The sequence below is a fragment of the Hyla sarda genome, chromosome 9, assembly GCF_029499605.1.
Source record: "Hyla sarda isolate aHylSar1 chromosome 9, aHylSar1.hap1, whole genome shotgun sequence".
NCBI classification, from domain to species: domain Eukaryota; kingdom Metazoa; phylum Chordata; class Amphibia; order Anura; family Hylidae; genus Hyla; species Hyla sarda.
In genome coordinates this window covers 136,037,514-136,060,955 of record NC_079197.1, presented here as the reverse complement: position 1 = coordinate 136,060,955, position 23,442 = coordinate 136,037,514, and the positions used below count along the sequence as shown (strand labels likewise).

General features: G+C 43.6%; 1 protein-coding gene across 11 annotated transcripts in view; it reads right to left on the bottom strand.

Annotated features, from left to right (window-relative positions):
* The window catches only part of BICRA (BRD4 interacting chromatin remodeling complex associated protein), a 122,962-nt gene that overhangs the window by 21,967 nt on the left and 77,553 nt on the right, over positions 1–23,442 (bottom strand). For 8 of the 11 annotated variants that reach the window (XM_056539928.1, XM_056539933.1, XM_056539931.1 and 5 more), the window contains 5 exons: positions 7,991–8,036; positions 7,347–7,389; positions 6,687–6,752; positions 3,815–5,746; positions 2,480–2,788 (listed from right to left, as the gene is read on the bottom strand). In XM_056539928.1, the coding sequence (XP_056395903.1) occupies positions 2,480–2,788; positions 3,815–5,746; positions 6,687–6,752; positions 7,347–7,389; positions 7,991–8,031 (2,391 nt within the window). In that variant the 5' untranslated portion in view covers positions 8,032–8,036. Of the gene's footprint in view, positions 1–2,479; positions 2,789–3,814; positions 5,747–6,686; positions 6,753–7,346; positions 7,390–7,990; positions 8,037–22,330; positions 22,438–23,442 lie in introns of all 11 variants that reach the window. The other 3 variants (XM_056539930.1, XM_056539932.1, XM_056539935.1) reach the window with 2 other exon arrangements.

Here is a 23,442-nt window from a genome sequence, read left to right as displayed (position 1 = left end):
TCCACGGGAGTACCCCTTTAAGGAAATCATGCACCCTAGTGCTTTATATGCTATTACCTGCCGTTAAACAAATGAAGCTCCAAATTTCCTGAACATTCCATATAGTAAGCCTATGGTACTTAGTCTCTGCCTTTTTAGAGTACAGCAATGTTAATGGCAGAGAGGATCTTGTGAATGGAGTGATAGGACATAAATGGCGGTGGTACCATACCGTGGTCAGCTACCTTGTAGTTTAATGCAGTCTGTTTTCCCTTTTATCGGCTATGTCATGCCGGAGAGCAACCAGCTGTAATGTTCTCCATTAGAGATGAGCGAACTTAAAGTAAATTTGATTCGTCACGAACTTCTCGGCTCGGCAGTTGATGACTTTTCCTGCATAAATTAGTTCAGCTTTCAGGTGCTCCGGTGGGCTGGAAAAGGTGGATACATTCCTCTTTCCTGGGACTGTATCCACTTTTTCCAGCCCACCGGAGCACCTGAAAGCTGAACTCATTTATGCAGGAAAAGTCATCAACTGCCGAGCCGAGAAGTTCGTGACGAATCGAATTTACTGTAAGTTCGCTCATCTCTAATCGTGACTATAGAGCGGTGTTTACCAAACAAGGTACCTCCAGCTGTTGCAAAACTACAACAGCTGGAGGCACCCTGGTTGGGAAACACCGCTATAGAGAGATGGGTCAACCTATAACTATGCATTAAAAATATACACTTGGGAAACATAAAGCACCATCCTACAGAACTTTATTCCCGGTTACACTTTGATCTCCCCCACCCCCATATACACACAGCAGACCAAGACACACGAGACACAGGAAGAGTCAGCAATTGACAATAATAAGGCAGAGTGTGCGAGGAGAGAGGAGAAGAGGGTGAAAATAACCAGAGAACAGCAGCCGTATTTAGGGGGGAAGGAATTAGTAACGGGACAAAAATCATGTGCAAGCAGGAGCCACCAAGAAGAGGAGGAAGAGAGACCCTGAATGCCAGCCACAGAACAGGGGTACGGGGGGGGGGGGGGGGATCAGTCCACTGTGCAGTGCCTCCCTACGGGGTTCATACGCCTCACACTGCAATGATTGCTGACTTTCCACTGGCAGGAACAGTGAGGGAGTCTTAAAGGAGCATCACTTTCTAAGACAGGGGTCTCAAACTGTGGCCCTCCAGATGTTGCAAAACCAACTCCCAGCATGCCCGGACAGCCACTGGCTGTCCGGGCATACTGGGAGTTGAAGTTTTGCAACATCTGGAGGGCCACAGTTTGAGACCCCTGTTCTAAGGCCACTTTTACATCACGATATTTGCATCTGTCGAATGTATTCTTGGAAGGGATGACCTGAAATCATATGTTAAGAAGAGGTGTCTAAAAATCATGTCTGTTAGGTAGTTGTCCGTTTTTATATGTTTCTCGACCTTTCCATACTATTTTTAAGCTACGGCGCATGTGTAAAAAAATAAATAAAATAAATAAAAAAGTGTATGATTAAAAGACGACGTTCAGAAAAAAAAAATAATAATAATTGGGTCGAAAAATGGTGGTCAAAAACGTGCAGGGAGCAAAATGGGTGCATGTGCTGGCTGCATTTTCATCAACACGAGTCAATGAATAGATGTACAATTCTATACAATTTTCAAGGATAGAATCGTATGAACTGGACGGACGCAGTAATCATGATGTGAATGCAGCCTTGGATGAAAAACGTGAAGACGGCAAATATGGCTGCCGTTACAGGACAGGTGTCACCCAGCTAATAAGATGTACATATCATTTGTTATTATTATTTTATTTTTTTAACCCTATGGATCTCAACAGAACCAGCTTCATAAACCCTTTACGAAAAAAAAAAGTGTACCTTCGTCTGTTGCAAAACTACAACTCATAGCATGCTGGGATTTGTAGTTTTGTAACAGCTGGAGGCACACAGTTTGGAAAACACTGCTTTACACTTTGGGTGAGGCTGTGTCTGGGCAGAAGTTTAAATAACTACAGAAGAAATGTAGTATTACATGTACACCAGAGTGAAAGCCTCTCAAACTGGAGACTCCCCCTCTTGGACATATATTTGCCCCCCATAAGGTATATAAGACATTCCCTATAGGATGCTTATATACGTAGCTATATTTGTGAATGATCTAAATGGGAACTGTGTGACAATACTCAAAAGACATTCCCATCACCAGAGATATTACAGTACATGTCCCTTTAAGGACCGCCTCTCTGATCACATCGGAGGCATACTGCCTTGTCGGAGGCCATCAGCAATCATCACACAATCTCCATAGTACCCAATATAAACCATCTGGAGTATTTTTGGGGTAATAGTCTGCGGTACTGCATGGAGTCGCACAGTAAAGTGAAGTAGAAGGAAATTTGCCACCACAGGTTACGGGAAAGAAAATTAGAAGGGAAGCCAGAAAAAAAAAAAGGATTAAGGTGGGAGGAATAAAAAAAAAAGCAGACTGAATTGGGGGTAGTGGCTACCTGGCAGGACATAGCCTGCTGAGACTGGCTGGTAGGGAAATGAGGTAAGTGTCCTTTGGATTCCGATGTTGTGGCATGGTTCTGGGCCAAGTCACGGTTGGGCTGGGCTGCGGAGCCGGCACTGCTGCTCACTATGACGGAGGCGGGCACGCTACTGCTGCTGGAGGTACTGCTGCTCAAAGTGCTGCCAGAGACGGCTATGCTGTAGACTGGCATAGAGAGCTGTGGGGCGGCAGAGGTTTGCACCAGGCTGCTTTCCTGCTGTGGTTTCAACGTCACTTCATAAAATTGCTGCCGTTGCTGTTCCTTCTGTAATGGCCAACATTGGCAACCGTCTGTTAAACACTCACACATTGTATTCATGTTTTATGATTACTACACAGGCCTCCTGCATTCAGGTTTGAGGTCTATTACCAGCTACAATATACACCTGTGCCCCCCCGAGCCACGATTTTCCCAGCTGTTGCAAAACTACAACTCCCTCCATGCCCTGACAGCCTACGGCTGTCAGGGCATGATGGGAGTTGTAGTTTTGCAACAGCTGGGAAACCGCTGGTCGAGGAAGACTGATATACACCATCATTTATCTGGCATTCTCCATTCTATGAATTGGCCATTGGAGAACCACAATGAAATCAATGAGACGAGCTTAGCTTAAGAATTCAGGCCTAAAATTCGGTTCAGGAGACACAAGCTATGCCACGTGTCTTTCCACTATTCAGACAGAGATGTTTTGGTCCTTGGATATGACACAGATCAGCTTTGAATACTGCTTGGCCATTAAGCCATTTGTGGGTCATATTCAAGAGATCAAGCCAATACCTAGATGATATAAAGGTTTTTTTAACGAAAAAAGCACAAATAAAAGGAAGAAGAAACAATGTATTAATAGTAAAAGCGGCATTAGAGCATGCACGGCCCAACAAATGAGCATTAAGAGACGCTGAGGAACTGAGAAAACAACTAAAACTGATCGTACAACAAGTACCTGTCAGTATACTACTCTATACCAACCCCTGATGGGTCAGTGTCTATACTAGTGTTCGGTGCGGTTCATCCTTGCCTTCAAAGTGAACCATAGGGCCTACACTGCAGTATTGTCAAGTACAGGATAATCTGCACCTACAGGAGGATTTCCAATGTAGTTACTAATGTACCATAGGGTCACATGTGCCGCATTTTGCTGCTGCAGCATATATTTCAACATGTATGATTCTACCCTACTAGGGCAAAACTGATGGAAGCATCATATGGTTCACTATGAAGGATGAGAAGCAGCATTAGAGAAGATCCTTCTATAGTAGTGACGCATAACATGAAGAGACCAACACATACCTGCTGGAGGAACATCTGCATGGAATCTGCACTGATGATATTTCCTGGGGCTGCTTGGCTAAGGATTATTTTGTCGGAGCTGGGTTCAAGACTGGGACTGGGCATTGCCTGTTGAGGGGGCGGAGGTGCTAAAGACTGTGGCTGTTGCTGTACATTCAATTGGAGTTGGGCTTGTCCTTGTGATGGCTGTTGTGTTGTTTGGACGGTCAATATGGAGGTCTGCTCTGCGCTCGGCAGAAGGCTTGCTCCTTGTTGCACAATACCCGGGCTCTGGCTGTTTCCCGTTGAGGCCTGTTGAATGCTTACTGCTTGGCTAAGGCCCTCGGGTGTATTGAACATGGCCACCTGATTGGGCAAAGTCACTCCTTGTATAACAGTTTGGCCGGCTTGGTTAAGTGATGTTGTTACGGCCGGTTGACTCTGCGTGCTCAGACTGCTGGCCAGGGATACTGGCATCTGGAACAAAGTAGGTTGGCCAACTTGTCCTGCCTGCAGCTGTATGGGTCCAGACAATATGTGAGCTGTGCCGTGTGCATTCTGAGACGTGAGGACCTGCCCCAAGTTCAGCTGACTTGCAAGGTTCTGATTGGTAAGTATTTGGGCGGGCAGGGCCTGATTTAGAATTTGGCCTCCTGGACCTTGGCTGGCAATGATGTGGGCTTGTCCACTAGGGTGGGAAGCAGTTAAGATCTGGCCACCCATATTGGCCTGCAGTGCAGAAAGATGCTGGACGGTTGAAGTTCCTGGCAAGAGGAACTGGTTCTGTCCCTGCAGCATTGCCTGGGCATGCTGGGCCGGGATGACTATGCTGCTGCCTTGGTTAAGCAGCTGAACACTCATGGATTTGCCCAGTGTCTGCTGCTGCGGGGGAGGCTGCTTAAACACATTGGCAGGAAGGCCCTGGGGAAAGCTGGATAGGACGACGTTTTGACCAGGTTTGCCAGTCATGAATGTAAGGTTTTGCTGAGATTTTGGCTGTTGCTGCAATGATGCATCTCCTTGGATGGTGAGTGTAGTATTGTTGGGAGCAAACTGTGGTTTGGGTGAGATTTGGTACACCTTTTGTTGCAGTACACCAGCCGGTTTGGGTTGTATTGGAGTTGGAGTCCGTTGTATTATAACCGGGCTGTTCAGACTGGAAGTAACGGTAAGGGACTGCGTGCACTGCGCTGCTGACACACTGCCAAACATGGAATTGCCATTCAGCGTCGTGGCCACTGTAGGCATTTTGTTCTGTAGGACCAACCCAGCATTCTGTGGAGACACCCCACTTGACGTTAATGTGACCTGCTGCTGCTCCTGGGTGGTCCCTGCCAAGTAGCTACCCACTGGCAGATTGGCCACCTGTGCTGGCTGCACCGGCTTGGCAAGGATCTGTTGTGTAGGCTGGTTGATGGCCATTACTTGTTGCCCGACCACTTGTATTTGTCCAATCCCTAACGCTCCACCTGGACTGCCATTAGGCAGGCCAGGGAGGTTGGAGATAGGCTGAATTGTAACATTACCGAGGCCAACCTGCTGGATAAATGGTTGTACACTGATCGCCTTGTTGACCACATCTGCCCCTACAGATTGCTGAACCAGCGCTTGGTGTGTCAGCACCGCTGGCTGCTGAAGTCCAATAAGGTCTGCTCCACCAGAAAATATCTGAGGGGTCCCATCTGGAGCAGCTGGCACAACTGGTTGAAGAGTAGGGAGCTGGAAAGAGCCCAAGTCCAGTTCTGCCTCGGCTTCAAGAGTCTGTTCTGTAATGTTGGCCTCCTGCAAGCTCTGCTGGAGGATGTCACATGGCTGGTCAGAATTGGTGAGGCTTGCACTAGCCCCTGATGGAGACCCAAGGATGTCATCTGGCAAAAAGTCCAAATCTACACCACCAGCTGGGGGGTTTGGTTCTGTAGTTAAATGGTTCCCCGGAGTTTCTTGAACATGAAGCTAAAATCATAAAATGGCACATGTCAGCAAGAATAATAATAAAAATAACACATATATCAAGAAGTTTAGATTACAAAGCAACTAAGTGCATAATTCTAACAGGAAAGTGGGTCCAGCTGTTCTCACCAATCTCTCCAAATGACCACCACTGATCATGGGAATAGGGGTCACCGGCCCCCCAATAAATGAAGTGGCAGCGTGCATGCTCTTCCACTGCTCCGTTCACTCACAATGAGTCTGAGAAAAGGAGCCAAGTATAAAGCCCAGCTACCTTAGTCAGTCCCATGACAAGTGAATAGCAGGAAGTCAAGCATGTATACGGACACTATTTACCTGGGGGACAAGGGACACCTATTCTGATGATTGGTGGGGGCTTCAGCAGTCAGACTCCCCCCGATTAGATACTCATGACCTATCCTGCGGATAGGATACATTTTTTTCTTTGGATAATGTCTTTAAAGAGGACCTGTGACCTCTCTTAGCTGTTCTGCAAGAAGACATTGGGTAGACTGGATACTGTGCAGCTCCTGTTATTCTTACATGAAATGAATCACAAGATGTTACCAGTTAGGGACATGTTGGTTTATCACACATTTCTAGTAAGAATAAGCAAGGAACGGCAAAACACAGAGTTGTAAGAAAACATGCTAAAGAATTGTATTTACTAAAACTGACATGTCCGGAGTAAGCCACAAGTCTTCTGTAAAGAGATTGTCTAGGATTAGAAAAATTAAACAGCGTCAATGGGGTCCACGAGTTTGGCAGAGCATTGCTTCTAACCCTATTCAAACGACTAGGACTGTGCGCCAATACCAGAAAAAAAAAACTATGGACAAGAGAGGTGCCATTTCAGTTTTTATTTTTTATTTTATTTTATTATTAAACTGCATGCTGGGCCCTGTAGAACATTAAATTCTGAGAGGTAAGTTAAATCCATTACCCCAGTGCCCACAAAGAAGGCATTGGCTGCATCTCCTGTGTTATCCAGCAAATCATCTCCATCAATCTAGAGGAATTAAAGGGAAAAAAAATATCCTGAATATTACTGACAAAACACAAGTATCTCACACTAAGTATTTCTCCCTACAGATAATATAAAACCATTGACTGTTCTGCAGCTGTGGGACTACAAATCACAGCATGTACTAGCAATACATCCTAGTCATTAGATACACTGTACACATTAGCATTGGCCTTCCTTATTAAAGGGGAGGCCAGCTTTTTTCTACAAGGATTCCATAGCATCCTAGCTATGATTCCATAGCACGATCAGCTGTAATCTTTGTTCAATTCACCTGCAGGGGAAACGAAGCATTAGATAATTCTCATTGATATCAGAGGGAGAAGAGGTTAAATTTGTGTGAATTATCCCAAATTTTCAAGAAAAAAAATTATATAGAGATATAAAAAATAAAAATAAAAAAAAAAGGCATATTTCCGTTTCTTTTTGCAGTCCCAAAAACACGCAGTACTGCAGCAATAACTACATGTATGAATGTGCTTTAATCTCCATTGTATCAATTAAGCCAAAGAGTTTCCATCAGAATCTGAACCAGGATTAGTTCTGTTTCGTTCAAAAAGTCCCTGTGTGTGTACTCACCTTATCTGATCCATGCAAAAAGTCATTCAGAGCTTGGGGGTCGCTGTAAAAGAAGAAACCATGTATTAAAATACAGTTTTGATCCAAGTGAGTGGCATTAGGTTCTGTCTATAAACTATCAGTTCCTCCATGGACCATTCCTCTTGGTGTATATGGTGCATTGTTATAAGGAAAGTCTAGGTGAAGAGTTACCCATCAGGAGGCTTTCTACCCTGCAGTATGTCCTATGTCAGCTGAGGATAATACAGTAGGCTTCAAAGTGTAGTTTGGCTTAAAGGGGTACTCTGCTGGAACAAACTATTCCACCGGGAGCTCGTCATGCCCCGCCCATTCAATGCAAGTCTATGGGAGGGGGCGTGACATGCCCCCTCCCATAGAATTGCATTGAGGGGTGCGTGGAATTACGTCATGAGGGGGCGGGGTTATGACATCACGAGCTTCCGGCGCCGGCTCAAGAGTTCGGAACAGTTTGTTCCAAACACTAAGCAGCAGAGTACCCCTTTAAGAAGGGTCACTCACACCTATAGAGCCAGATCCAAAGATTAGACAGGTTCATTTCTACAGGTTTAGGCGTAAACATAGAGGGGGGGGGGGGGGAGAGACAACTTCACTAATATCGCTGAGGTCTATCAGTGACTACTCACCATATTACATCTAGCAAACATCGGCCATCTTCATCGTCCATGTCAACTGCAAGAGAAGGACAGAGTAAGTAAGTAAAGGCAACTAATATTTGTAGAGGTCACCATGTAAGATAGCACATTCCTTTAATACAGTTAAAGGGGTACTCCGCTTCTCAGCATTAGGAACAAATAGTTCGGAACGCTTGAGCCGGGAGCTTGTGACGTCACAGCCCTGCCCCCTGATGACGTCACACCCGCCCACTCAATGCAAGTCTATGGGAGGGGGCGTGATGGCTGTCACACCCCCTCCCATAGACTTGCATTGAGTGGGCGGACGTGACGTCATGAGGGGTCGGGGCTATGATGTCCTGAGCTCCCGACGCCGGCTCCAGTGTTCCGAACAGCTTGTTCCAAACACTGAGACGCGGAGTACCCCTTTAAGCCCTCTAAAGGACAAAAAAAAATAGTAATAAAAGTTTACAAATGTAAATGTATAAAGAAATAAAAGTAAAAATAAATAAATACAAGTTTTTGATATTCCAGCAAATTCAAATTTGAAAACTATTAATATTTATGGTTATTGATCCCACTCGCTGAATGGTGTGAAAAATAATTTAAGTATTGCTGGAAAAATTGAATAAAAAGTGATCAGAGCTCGAATCTACAGTAAAAATAGTATCAGTAGAAATATAAGATCCCTGTTTCTCATTTGGGAATTCTGAGCGGAGTTTCCTCAGCGTCCGTGTGTCCCTAAGGCTCTTAGGCTGCTTTCACACTATAGAATTCTCCGTTTTAAAGATCCGTTCTCATAAAAGTGCGAGGGGGAAAAAAAGCGAAAATGCCAAACAAACTTTGCACAATGGGTAAACATAGTTCTGGACATCTTATAGGCCCAGTCCCACCACTTTCATTGTGGATTACAAATTAATATATATATATATATATATATATATATATATATATGAGCTTCATAGCACTGTTATGTGGGCAAGGCTCACGTTTCAAGGCAGTGCACCCGCTGGATGTTTATGTCAGGAGTATTCCTTACAAATAAATAAAATACTACATGTCCTATTTTCCCCCCCCCCCCACTTAACGTCTGTAAAATACCAGACAACCAATTGACCCCATTCAAGTCAATTGAATCCATCAGAACCCTGAGAGGTCAGTTGTGCTCCAACCCTTCCTGGCGCAAAAATAAAATAAAAAAAATACAAAGAAACAAATGGACCATGAACAGGTCAGAACACAGCAGCCGTATTGACTTAGCCAAAGAAGTCACTTTAAAAAGGTCGTGTTTACCTAAAAACATTTTTTTTTGTTCCAAATATAACAAATCAATAAGTTAAAACAATGAAGCAACTTTTCAGCAATGGTATAATCAGAGTCAGTGTCTGGAGTAATACTGTACAGCCATCGCAGCGGGCAGCAAATCAAGGAGGATCCCAGTACTTGCCAAGGAAATCTGCTACCAGGCTCAAGCCTTCCAGGGTATGTTCACAGCACAATGGCCCAGATTTATCAAACTGTATGAGAGAAAATGTGGAGGGATTTTTCCACAACAACCAATCACAGCTCAGCTAACAAGCTGTGGTAAAGTGAAAGCTGAGCTGTGATTGGTCGCTGTGGAAAAATCACTCTACTTTTCTCTCACACAATTTGATAAATCTGGGCCATAATCTTCGTGCCGTCATAGTCCTGGTGGAGATTCCATCCGCATCGGCATTAGGACCGCGAGGACAGTCATCATTGTCAGCAATTGTCAGGGGGGGGTGTCTGGAATCCTGAATTTCCACTGTGACAACTCCAAAAGTGAATGGGTCAACAAAAACCCATTCAGACAAATGTTAAAGGAGTAGTCCAGTGCTGAAAAACTTATCCCCTATCCTAAGGATAGGGGAAAAGTTTCAGATCGCGGGGGGTCCGACCGCTGGCGCCCCCCGCGATCTCCTGTACGGGGTCCCGGCTCGCTGGCCAGATAGCGGGCGTCGACCACCGCACGAAGCGGCGTCCGACACGCCCCCTCAATACATCACTATGGCAGAGCCGGAGATTGCCGAAGGCAGCGCTCCGTCTCTGCCATAGACCTGTATTAGGCCCCAGCAGTCGGACTCCCCGCGATCTGAAACTTATCCCCTATCCGTAAGTTTTTCAGCAGTGGATATGTCCTTTAAGATTCATGCACTGAAATTGACGAGCAGAATTCTGTAATGCGGACCCTTAGGCTATGTTCAGATGGTGGGAAAAATTTCCACGCAAACATTCCACAGCCATTGAAGCGCCGGCAGAACATGCCGGCACTAGGAGTGCTCGGAAACATGCTGCCTTATAGACGGCAATGCATTTCCTTGTGGAATCCGCAAAAACATTGAACAGGTTCAATGTTTTGTGGATGCCGGAATCAGGATTTCTGCAGTGTGAACAGAGCAGCAGAATCCCATATAAATCAATGTGACTCTGCCGATGTGAAATGAACTTCATGCGGAATTCTGCACGGAAATTCTGTCATTTGAACATAGCCTTACAGAGCAGCTCAGCACAACGACCCCCTGAATAGGGGTTTTGCCTTATTACAACCTTTTCTTCATGAATCGACTCCATGACGCTCCTCTGCAGACCTAAACGTCTCTTGGTTCAAACAAAAACAAACCCTGCGGCCACGTGTCCTTGGGTTTCACAAGCCTTGCCAATATACATCAAGTGGCTTAGCTAATTTTGTCATTAATATCGGCTTCCGTTGAAACCTAAATGACCGGTTTAAAATGTCCCTCATGGGATCACAGCTATAGCAGCATTTAATCCAGTATTTCCCAACCAGGGTGCCTCCAGCTGTGGCCAAACTACAACCCTCAGCATGCCCGGACAGCCGAAGGCTGTCCGGGCATGCTGGGAGTTGTAGTTTGGCCACAGCTGGAGGCACCCTGGTTGGGAGACACTGATGTAAACAGTGATCATAAGGGAATCCCCATGAAAAGAAGTAGCTTCCTCCTCAGCAATATACGCTTGCATGGAAACACTGGACTTACAATCATGGTCTCTGGGCATGATGGGCATAGCCGGAGGGGGCACACATCACCATTCATAGGGAAATGACAGCTCGCGGATAAGACGCCTGTCATGAAGTGCCAGCACTGCCAGCCGTCACCGCTCCGCGCACACCCCTCATGTAAGGGGCCATGTTATTACAGATTGATTCCCACAGCCGGTGGTGACATCAGTAAGCTCAGGCCAATTGATGGCCAGGCGCTGCCAGGTGAGAGGTGACTTTGTACTGGAAGATGAGAGATTTGGCCGGCAGCCACGGCTGGACAGTGGCCAAGGTGGTTTCGGTTACAGGCCCGGAAGAGAGAGAGTTTTGTGCTGTGCAATGTGCACTACAGCTGTACTCCAGCATGGCGAACAAAGGAGAGCCCCACAGGAGTCAGCCCGCTGCCTGTCAGCCGGGACAAAGCTCTGCATTATACACACTGGATGATCCGGGCCCTGGCATATGGCTATATTTTACGTGAACCCTATATATTGCACTACAAGTCTCTGAATAGACCCATTTATATAGCACCAACACAGATGGGGTTTACCATCTCATCCTCCTACTTCACACCAAACACATAATACACACTAAGGCCGGGTTCACACCACGTTTTTGCAATACAGTTCCCGTATCAGGTTGTTGATGAAAAACAGATCCTCAAAACCGGACTAAACTGTATCAGAACGTGTGTACAAATTTTAACCCGTATACAGTTAAAAAAAAAAAAAATGTATAAAATGATATCTGGTTGCGTCTGGTTTATAAGAGAAAAAAACGTATATGTTTTTAACTTTTCACTCTATTATGAATAAAGTTTCACTTGTTTGATTGAAATTCCAAGAAAAACTTTCGTTGTCAAAAGCCGTATGGTGCCGGATGGAACCGTACGCACATATGGTTCTGTACAGTTCCCATTGATTCCTATGTAAAAAAACAAAAACAAACATACGGTTTCCATACGGTTTTTCACCCGGACCAAAAACCGTGGTAGGCTGCGATTTTGGGTTCGGAAAAAAACAAAGACAAAAACCGTACAGGATGCAAAACAAACACAACCGGATGCATCGTTTGGCATATGGTTTTCAATGGAGAGTCAATGCATACGGTTTTCAATACGGTTCCGTACGGTTTTCAAATTGAAAACGTATACGGGAATTGTATTGCAAAAACGTGGTGTGAACCCAGCCTTACACAGCTATTACATCAGCCACGTGAAGACAACCTAGTTAACCCTTGGTCCGGCCACTACAACGCGGCCTAACCAACACAGCAAGACATGGTAGAGCCATTTTAGGATGCCCATATACCCAGGCTGGGATCAGACAGCTAAATTTAGCTTGTGCATAAAATGCATTAGCAGAAATCGGTACAGACGTCACAGAACTAAAAGAGTCACAGGCAGTGCACTGCATCTAGGCTGCTTCCATGTGTAATTCAAACGCAAATCCTGACCTAAAAGCTGGGTGAATGACCCAGACGGGCAACAACATAGATCACAGCGATGCTTTCCATCTCTAAACCAGTGGTTGAGCCGGGACTTCTGTCCCTATCAGGGTCTGTTCACACATGCCTATCTTGCTGCAGATTTGCCACAGCTGAATTTTCTACCCTCTGACGTCAATTGGAAGCAAAATATGCACATGTGTATGTAGGAGGAGATTTATCAAAACCCGTGCAGAGGAAAAGTTACCCAGTTGCCCATAGCAACCAATCCAATCGCTTCTTTCATTTCTAACAAGGCCTCTGCAAAATAAAAGAAGCAATCTGATTGGTTGCTATGGGCAACTGGGCAAATTTTCCTTGGCACAGGTTTTGATAAATCTCCCCCTTAGGCTGCATTCACACCACGTTTTTGCAATACAGTTTCCCGTATCAGGTTTTTGATGAAAAACTGATTCCTCAAAACCAGACTAAACTGTATCAAAACGTGTGTACAGATTTTAACCTGTATACAGTTAAAAACCGTATACGGTTTAAAAAATGATGTCCGGTTGCATCAGTTTTTTAAGAGAAAAAAAAAAGTATACGTTTTTAACTTTTCACTCCATTATGAATAAAGTTTCACTTGTTTGATTGAAATTCCAAGGGGAAAAAAAACTGTGCAAAGTCAAAAACCGTATGGTGAAAATCGGATGGAACCGTACGCACATACAGTTCTGTACGGTTCCCATTGACTCCCATGTTTAAAAAAAACACATATACGGTTTAATACAGTTTTTCACCCGGACCAAAAACCGTGGTAGGCTACAGTTTTGGGTACGGGAAAAAATTGACAAAACCGTACAGGTTTTCACATTGAAAACGTATACGGGAACTGTTTTGCAAAAACGTGGTGTGTATGCACCCTCAGTGTTTCCTAACCAGTGGGCCTCCAGCTGTAGCAAAACTACAACTCCCAGCATGCCTGGACAGCCGAAGGCTGTCCAGGCATGCTGAGAGTTGTAGTTTTGCAACAGCTGCAGGCACATGGGTTGGGAAACACTGCCCTATTATGTACATGTCACTGATATAGTATAAGGCCACATATAAGTGTCATAATAATCTTAGTTTTACAATATGTTCTGATTAGTTTTTTTGTTTTGTAGGTTGTTATAAGCTGCCGGCTTTTCCTCTGTATTCAATTCTTTGTGATCCCCCGACGATCATGCGAAAAGAGGAAAATTATCTCCGAAATGAATGGTGTACGTCGTGCATGCGCAGCCATGACTCCGTTCCTTCTCTATAGGGGTTCTGAACAAACCCCGAAATACAAATATATAAACCAGAACAAAAAAAAACACAACTCCCGTCATGCCCCCACAATCTCATACCCCATACCGTAGTGTTCCCCAATCCGTGACTCGCACAACTACAACCCTCTTCAGCCGCAGTTGTACTTTTGCAAACCCCCTAGATCGCCGCCAATTGGGCGACAGTGCTATAGTGTACAGAAAACAGTCACCTATACACGTGCACAGCAGAGATGTGGGATACACAAGGCTCGTACATTACACAATATGGGATCCCTTGTAGAGGACTGAGGCCTGTATATGGCCGCCATGGCACAATGATAGTTACACAGTCAGAGCCAACTCTCAGAAACAAACAGAAAACACATCCCCCCCCTCCGCCTCATTGAAGAACCCAGACACAGATTCCTTCCCCTCACACAGCGACCATGCAAGCTGCAAACTATCAAGGAGGGGTGGGGACAAGTCCCATAACTTTTGGGAGAGGAAAGCGCTCTCTTCACAGACGCTCCTGAGGGCATCACTGTTTTATGCAAAGCAGAGGATTCCCATGGTAGGGATGTGGGGTTCACTGCACGGGGAAGGATGGGGCTGGGTGCTCACTAGCAGAAGTTAATGGGGCGCTTATCTCTGTGCGGCCCAGCCAGAACTCTCACCCACGCACTACAGACGGGAACCAAGAATATTCATTCCTGTCAGAGACGTCACGTAAGGGGAGACATGGCCAACAAGTCCCAAAGTAATAAATCAGCCTGCTGTACAAATAATCGCAGGAGGGAGAGAACTCGCCCTCACGTGAGCATTGGGGAAACCCACAATATGGCTGCCTCTATATAGAAGGCCATATACAATCTTACCATTAAAGGCCCACATACACTATAAAAAATAAAATAAAATAAAAAGTTGGACGAACCGGTCAAATTTGTCTAATTCAGTGTTTTCCAAACAGTGTGTCTCCAGCTGTTGCAAAACTACAACTCCCAGCATGCCCGGACAGCCTTCGGCTGTCCGGGCATGCTGGGAGTTGTAGTTTTGCAACAGCTGGAGACACACTGTTTGGGAGACACTGGTCTATTGTGTTTTCCCTCAATAATGCCAGGAAAAGACTGGTGGGGAACACTGGATGTCAAGTGCCAATCAATTGGCTCCATCTTACCCTTCCTGTCTCTATCCAGAACACATGAACGCTCGCCCAGACTGGACGTTCAGGTGTATGGATAAAAGACAGCAGTCAATTTGTTAGGCTGACAACTATCCCATGTGTGTGTAGGTTCCTTAAAGGGGTACTCCAAAGAATAAAAAAAAAAAGTTTTCATATCAACTGGTGCCAGAAAGTTAAACAGATTTGTAATTACTTCTAGTACTTATCAGCTGCTGTATGTTCCAGAAAAAAAGTTGTATGATTCTCTCCTTTCTGACCAAAGTTCTCTCTGCTGACACCTCTGTCCATGTCAGGAACTGTCCAGAGCAGGAGAGGTTCGCTATGGGGATTTGCTCCTGCTGTGGACAGTTCCTGACATGGACAGAGGCGGGAAGCAGAGAGCATCGTGGTCAGATTGGTAAGAACTACACAACGTCCTCTAGAGCATACAGCAGCTGATAACTACTGGAAGGGTTAAGCTTTTTATATAGAAGTCATTTATAAACCTGTACAACTTTCTGGCACAGGTTGATTTGAACCCAAATTTGTTCTCCAGAGTATCCCTTTAAAAGGTGTCATCTAGGATTAGAAAAGCATTGCTGCTTTCTTCTAATTACAGCAATATACCTGTTCTCAGGTTGGGTGTGGCATTAAGAGTTTTCTTTATTTTCATGACTATGAAGATTGTAGATTCACACTGAAGGCATCAAAACTATGAATTAACACATGTGGAATTATAGACATAACCAAAAAGTGTGAAACTACTGAAAATATGTCATATTCTAGGTTCTTTCTTTTGCTTTGATTACTGCTTTGCACACTCTTGGCATTCTCTTGTTGAGATTCAAGAGGTAGTCACCTGAAATGGTTTTCACTTCACAGGTGTGCTGGTGTGGAGGAGGAGGTGTGATGGTGTGGGGGTGCTTTGCTGGTGACACTGTTGGGGATTTATTCTAAACTGAAGGCACTCTGAACCAGCATGTCTACCACAGCATCTTGCAGCGGCTGCTATTCCATCCGGTTTGTGTTTAGTTGGACCATCATTTATTTTTCAACAGGACAATGACCCCAAACACCTCCAGGCTGTGTAAGGGCTATTTGACCAAGAAGGAGAGTGATGGGGTGCTGCGCCAGATAACCTGGCCTCCACAGTCACCGGACCTGAACCCAATCAAGATGGTTTGGGGTGAGCTGGACCGCAGAGTGAAGGCAAAAGGGCCAACAAGTGCTAAGCATCTCTGGGAACTCCTTCAAGACTGTTGGAAGACCATTTCAGGTGACTATAGCTCATCAAGAGAATGCCAAGAGTGTGCAAAGCAGTAATCAAAGCAAAAGGTGGCTGGAACCTAGAATATGACACATTTTCACACTTTTTGTTATGTCTGTAATTCCACTGATGCCTTCAGAGTGAATCTACAATATTTATAGTCATGAAAATAAAGAAAACTCTGAATGAGAAGGTGTCCAAACTTTTGGTCTGTACTGTGTGTGTGTGTGTGTATATATATATATATATATATATATATATATATATATACATATACATATACACACACACACACACACACACACACACACACATACATATATATGCACACACACATGTATATTTTACATGTCCCTTAGTGAAGTGGTTTCCATATATACATATATATATATATGATATCCACATCCAAAACAACGGAATACAGAGGAAATATTTACAAGGAAGACACATGAAAAAAGGATCAGCGTGTAGTTGTTTGTTTGTAGCCTGTAACCATGGAGAGACATAATTAATTGTATAGGCTGCATGTACAAAGCTGTAGATTTAAGGCATAGTGGAGCAATAAAAAAAATAGAAAAGTATACCGTGGCTTTACATTTTATAACAACAGAAGCCAAAACACACAGGGTGATGATCTCCTTCGTTTTCCATGAAAGTGATCCCTGCTGTGCGTAACAACCTGACCTAATAAAATCAGACTGGCAAACAGCTGCAGGAGAAACATTACATGACTAGCAGCAAAGTGGCATCTACTAGGTATACCACTCCAGGCTGCCAACCTATGCAGAAGGGCGAATATTATAGTTAAAATGATAGAGGGAAGCAAATAAGGTATTAAAAAACACTGACAAAGATAGTGCAAAGCAGCGAGGCTGCAGCTCCCCCACCACTACCTTAAAGGGGTACTCCACTGAATTTTTTTTTTTTTTTTTAAACAACAGGTGCCATTAAGTTAAACTGATTTGTAAATTAATTATAATAAAAAATCATATTTCTTCCAGTATTTATCAGCTGTTCCTATGATCCACAGGAAGTTCTTTCCTTTTTGAATTTCCTTTCTGCCTGACCACAGTGCTCTCTGCTGACACCTCTGTCCATTTTAGGAACTGTCCAGAGCAAGAGAGGTTTTCTATGGGGATTTGCTCCTACTCTGGACAGTTCCGAAAATGGACAGAGGTGTCAGCAGAGAGCACTGTGGTCAGACAGAAAGGGAATTCAAAAAGAAAACAACTTCCTGTCGATCATACAGCAGCTGATAAGTACTGATAGGATTAAGATCTTTTAATGGAAGTAATTTACAAATCTGTTTAACTTTCTGGCACCAGTTGATTAAAGAAAAAATGTTTTCCAGTGGTGTACCCCTTTAATATCAGGACTTTAGTCTTTATCCTATTAGGGTAGTGTTTCCCAACCAGGGTGGCTGCAGCTGTTGCAAAACTACAACTCCGAAGGCTGTCCGGGCATGCTGGAAGTTGTAGTTTTTCAACAGCTGAAGGCATTCTGGTTAGGAAACACTGTATTAGGCTATGTTCACACGCCAGAATTTCTGTATGGAAACAGTGCAAGTGTTTATAGCCTTATTAACTTCAATGGGATTCCGCAGTCCCATTAATATTGCAGAATTTTCGCTGTAAAATTCTGCAAAAATGTTAGTCAAGTCTAAAATATTTGTGGAATTCCGATGTGGAAGCCCATTGAAGTCAAATGGGACTAAAAGGGGTTATCAAGGGAAAAAAAAAATCTTAATCCTTTCAGTAATTATGAGCTGGTGGAGTTGTTCTTTTCTGTCTAAGTGCTCTCTCATGACACTTGTCTGGGGAACTGTCCAGAGTAGAAGCAAATCCCCATAGCAAATCTCTTCTACTCTGTGCAGTTCCTGAGACAAGCAGAGATGTCAGCAGAGAGCACTGTTGCCAGACAGAAAAGAACAACTCCACTTCAGCAGCTGATAATGATTGAAAGGATTAAGATTTTTTTTTTTTAATAGAAGTAATTTACAAATCTGTTTAACTTTCTGGAGCCAGTTGATATATATATATATATAAACATGTATAATATCTATCTATCTAAAAGCTTTTTCCTGGAATACCGCTTTAATTTTCTCCGCTAAGTGCGGATATCATGCAAATTTCACATCTATGCAGAAAGATGTGGAATTCCGCGGCCGCATTAGTTGGCCTGAATTCTGCATCTTTTCGCGTCATAGACTTAGGATAAGGTGGCGCCCTTCTCCCCTACTGAATGTTCAGAAATCACATTAATTCTGTTAAAAAAATAATAATCAGCCCTATAGATATGAGAGGAGGAAGCAGTGTATATGAGACATCCAGGAAGCTTCCGGGGTATTTACTTATGATATGGAAACTGGAGTTTGTTCTCCAGTCCTATTATCTCCTGTACTCCTCTGCGATTAGACGTCAGGTTCCCTGAGATCAGACAGTGACTCACAATGCACATGTTACATACCCCTGGTGGGGACATCAGACTATTACTCATAAGGCAACACAGGGGCTTGAAAACATGGTCGGCAATCTATAGAACCCAAGATGTTGTCAGGGTATGAAGGAAGTAGTCCTAGGAGTCACATATTGCCAAGCAATGATATCTATTACAACACGGCATGTAAGAGGTTAATGGCGGAGGCTGCAATGTGCTGGAGGCTGCTCGGCAATAGTTAACGGTTGGGAGGGGGTGTGAGGTTCAGGACAGGAATGCTGTCTGGCCTGGTACATAGTTGTGAGGCCGCACTCGCTCACATACAGCAGGAGCCCTGGGAACTGAGCTCCACACTGCAGATCTGTTCTCTGACCACCACAAGCCATACTCCCTGCTAGCTACACATTATACTGTAACCCTGCTGATGGCAGATCAAGAATGCCTAGAAAACTGACAAGGCTAGCTACACAAAAACAATATAAAAACATAAAACTTGTCCATAACAAGTCTTAAAATGTAAGACAAAAAACATAAGGAAAAAAAACCCCAAAACAACAAATAATGAAGATTTGTGGGGTCGGAAAGGGGTTTAGTAGGTCACAGCTTTAGGTTTGATGCTATATATATTTACGCACATGCAGATCCTAGAGAAGCGTTTCCCAACCAGGGTGCCTCCAGCTGTTGCAAAACTACAACTCCCAGCATGCCCAGACAGCCGAAGGCTGGGAGTTGTAGTATTGCAACAGCTGGAGGCACCCTGGTTGGGAAACTCTGTCCTAGAGGATTGTTTCCAATTCAATGTGCCTCCAGCTGTTGCTTGGACAGCGGTTGGTTGCCCAGGCATGCTGGGAGTTAAAGGTGTATTCCAGGAAAAAACTTTATATATATATATATCTCAACTGGCTCCAGAAAGTTAAACATATTTGTAAATTACTTCTATTAAAAAATCTTCATCCTTTCAGTACTGATGAAGTTGAGTTGTTCTTTTTTGTCTAAGGCAAGGTTCAGACTACGGAATCTCCGCCTGCAATTCTGCTTTGAAATTGCAGGCGGAAATTACGCCTGCTATAATGTATAATGTAGTGAATGGTTTTCCATCCACAACTTCACACTTCGGAATTTGTGAACGGAAAATCCGCTTAGAAATTTCCGCCTGAAGAAAGGTGTTGCTCATTCTTCAGGTGGAAATCCGCGTGGAACACATTACAGTCTATTAGAGACTGTAGTGTCTGCACGGTCCTAGCGCCGACTGATTCAGTCAGCGCTGGCCGCACTCAGAATCTCCGGGCAGAAATTTTCTGCCCGGAGATTCCATAGTCTGAACCTAGCCACTTACCACTTTTTTCTGGCAGTTTTTGGAATACAGCCACTGCAGTTTTTGAGCCAAAGCCAGAAGTGGATCCATAAGGGAGGAGAAGTATAAATCCTTCCTTTATATGTCCTATTCCTTTTGAATACATTTCTGGCTTTGGCTCAAAAACTGCAGCAGCAGATATCCAAAAACTGCCAGAAAAAAAAAACAAGTGGAAACCTAGCCTTAGTGCTCTCTGATGACACCTGTTTGGGGAACCGCCCAGTTTTAACAAACCTCTTCTGCTCTGTGCAGTTCCCGAGACAAGCAGAGATGTCAACAGAGAGCACTGTGGTCAGACAGAAAAGAACAACAACTTCAGCAGCGGATAATTATTGGAAGGATTAAGATTTTTTAATAGAAGTAATTTACAAATCTGTTTAACTTTCTGGAGCCAGTTGATACATATAAAAAAAAGTTTTTCCTGGATAACCTCTTTAAAGTTTTGCAAGTATATTCTATCTTCTGCACCATCTCAGCTAGAGTCCAGACCTGAAAGTGAGCAAGGAGAGGTGCAAGGAAAACTTCCCTAGACATCATAGGAAAAACACTGGTCTGACACTGCGGGATAGGATATCCCTTTCTGTGAGGCACGGTTTCCAGGACCCACTGCTGCTGGCCTTTGACACTGTAACCCTGCTGATGGCTCAGGTGGTGACCGTAAAGCCCCAGATCAAGAATGCCTAGAAAACTGACAGGGCTAGCTACACAAAAACAAGAAAAACCCATAAAACTTGTCCATAACAAGTCTTAAAATGTGAGACGAAAACATAAGAAAAAAAAATAATAATAATGAAAATTTGTGGGGTCAGAAAGGGATTTAGTAGGTCACAGCTATAGGTTTGACGCTACAGATTTACGCACGTGCAGATCCTAGAGCAGTGTTTCCCAACCAGGGTGCCTCCAGCTGTTGCAAAACTACAACTCAGCATGCCTTCGGCTGTCTGGGCATGCTGGGAGTTGTAGTTTTGCAACAGCTGGAGGCCCACTGGTTGGGAAACACTCAGCTAGAGTCCAGACCTGAAAGTGAGCAAGGAGAGGTGCAAGGAAAACTTCCCTAGACCTAAGAAAACACTGGTCTGACACTGCGGGATAGGATATCCCTTTCTGTGAGGCACGGTTTCCAGGACCCACTGCTGCTGGCCTTTGACCTATGACATCATTTGTTCTCTAGGTCTAAGACTAAGTTCACCATTAACACCTCTCCCTCCCTGCAGACCCCTCAGTACACAGGGGCCACACTCTAGTTTCACATCAGCGTCTGTGACCCAATGAGGAGTTAATGTAGTTGAAAGGTAAGTTCACATGTGCATATTTACTGCTGCAGATGTCATGTAGCAGATATTGCTACCTGTTGAAGTCAACGGGCATCAGAATCTGCAACAAAAATATACAAATGTGAATGTACCCCGACAGATCATATTTTGATAAAAGGATGTTAAACTGATCCTTTAAAAAATAAAAATAAATAAATAAAAACATTGCATGTTTAGTTAAAGGGGCACTCCGGTGGAAAACTTTATTATTATTATTATTTTTAATCAACCGGTGCCAGAAAGTTAAACAGATTTGTAAATTACTTCTATTAAAAAATCTTAATCCTTTCAGTACTTATTAGCTGCTGGATACTACAAAGACTTATTTTCTTTTTGGAACACAGAGCTCTCTGCTGACATCATGACCACAGTGCTCTCTGCTGACATCTCTGTCCATAGTAGGAGAAAATCCCCATAGAAAACATATGCTGCTCTGGACAGTTCCTAAAATGGACAGAGATGTCAGCAGAGAGCACTGTGCTCGTGATGTCAGCAGAGAGCTCTGTGTTCCAAAAAGAAAAGAATTTCCTCTAGTATTCAGCAGCTAATAAGTACTGGAAGGATTAAGATTTTTTCTTAATAGAAGTAATTTACAAATCTGTTTAACTTTCTGGCACCAGTTTATAAAAAAAAAAAAAAAAAGTTTTCCACCGGAGTACCCCTTTAAGGCCCCTTTGACACAACAGGTATCATCCTGCTTTTTTTACTGCAGTTATTTTACAATAACGAATAAAAAAAACTAGATGCAATAACTGGTAACGGATGAGAACTGATGACCATCATCCGTTATTTTTAATGTTTTTTTCTCTTAAAATACCTGATGTTGTTCATCCGTTATTACCAGTTACATCCGATTTATTTTTTTATCAGGTTTTTAACCCTTTTTTGTAAAGCTGTTCTGAGCATGGTCAGTACAAAAAATGGATGTTAAAAAACCTGACAATAACTGATGATTACGGATGTTTTTTTTTGAACATCCGGTTCCCATAGACTTCAATGTTAAATTTTAACGGCCGGTTTAACACCATTCAGCGCATGCACCATCTTTTGTGCCGGCAAAAATAACTGACATTAGTAAAAACGGACATACCTAATGCAAAAGGATGTTCAAAAAAATCCCATTGACATGAATGGGATTTTTTGCCGGCCGTTTTCAGGACTTTTTGCCGGGAGTAATAACGGAGGTTTGAAATGGGCCTAAAAGGAAAAAAAAAAATCTAATTTGTTTTAGTTTGCTTAATTTTTTTTGATCAGTTTACATCAGTTTTTGTCTTTTTTCTGCTGAGTATGCTCAAATTGAAAAGCAGAGGTAAGGGCTTGTTCACATTGCCGTCGTGCTCCATCGGTCAGTCCTTCGGTAGGAAGGGAGAAACAAAAAAAATCGTGAATGCTCAACTCCTGTAAAACACTGGACACCCGACAGACCCTATTCATGTGCATGGGATCCAGCGGTGTCAGTTGTGTTCCAACTCGATCTCAGTCTGTTCAAAAAAAACATTTTTTTTTGTAAAGTGAAAAAAAACTGATGCAAACTGATGCCAACTGATCCACTTTCTGCACCATATAAATTAATGTAAATTTTTACTGTCCGTTTGTAGTCAGTTTTTTTTTTTTAGCCGGTCAAAAAAAAAAAAAAAAAAAAAATATAGCGCACGCTACGGTTTTTGCTCAGCCAGAAAAAAGATAAAAATAAATGACTGCCACCAGAGATGACCTGATCACGAGAATCAGATCATGTCAGTTTTTCTGACACTGATGTGAAACTAGCCGGAGAGTCCTGTTCAACACTGGATACCACTGTAACAAAATGACAGCTGTGAGAAGTACGACGTCAGGGCAGGTTTTTAGCTTTTTGAAAGGTTTCCATTCACTTACAGCAAAAAGGAAACCTACCTGTAGTTCTCTGTAAGGTTCCAGGTAGAACAGTGAGCTGTGAGTGACGAACCCAGCCCTGCTACTTCAGATTATGTGAAGAAGAGACTTATGTATACCGAAGTGAACCGAGCAGAGATGACAAAGGAGATACCAGATTATCTACTATGTGTAGTAATTCACTTTTTGCTAAGGAAGTAATACAAGGGCATCTGTGGTTATAAAGAGAGACTATGCTGGATCTGCTGGGAAATCTACAAGTACTTCAAGTGTAAGGCATAAGAGAGGGGTGGCGTGTGCCAAGTGTCTTGTTGCAAATCCCCAGTAGAG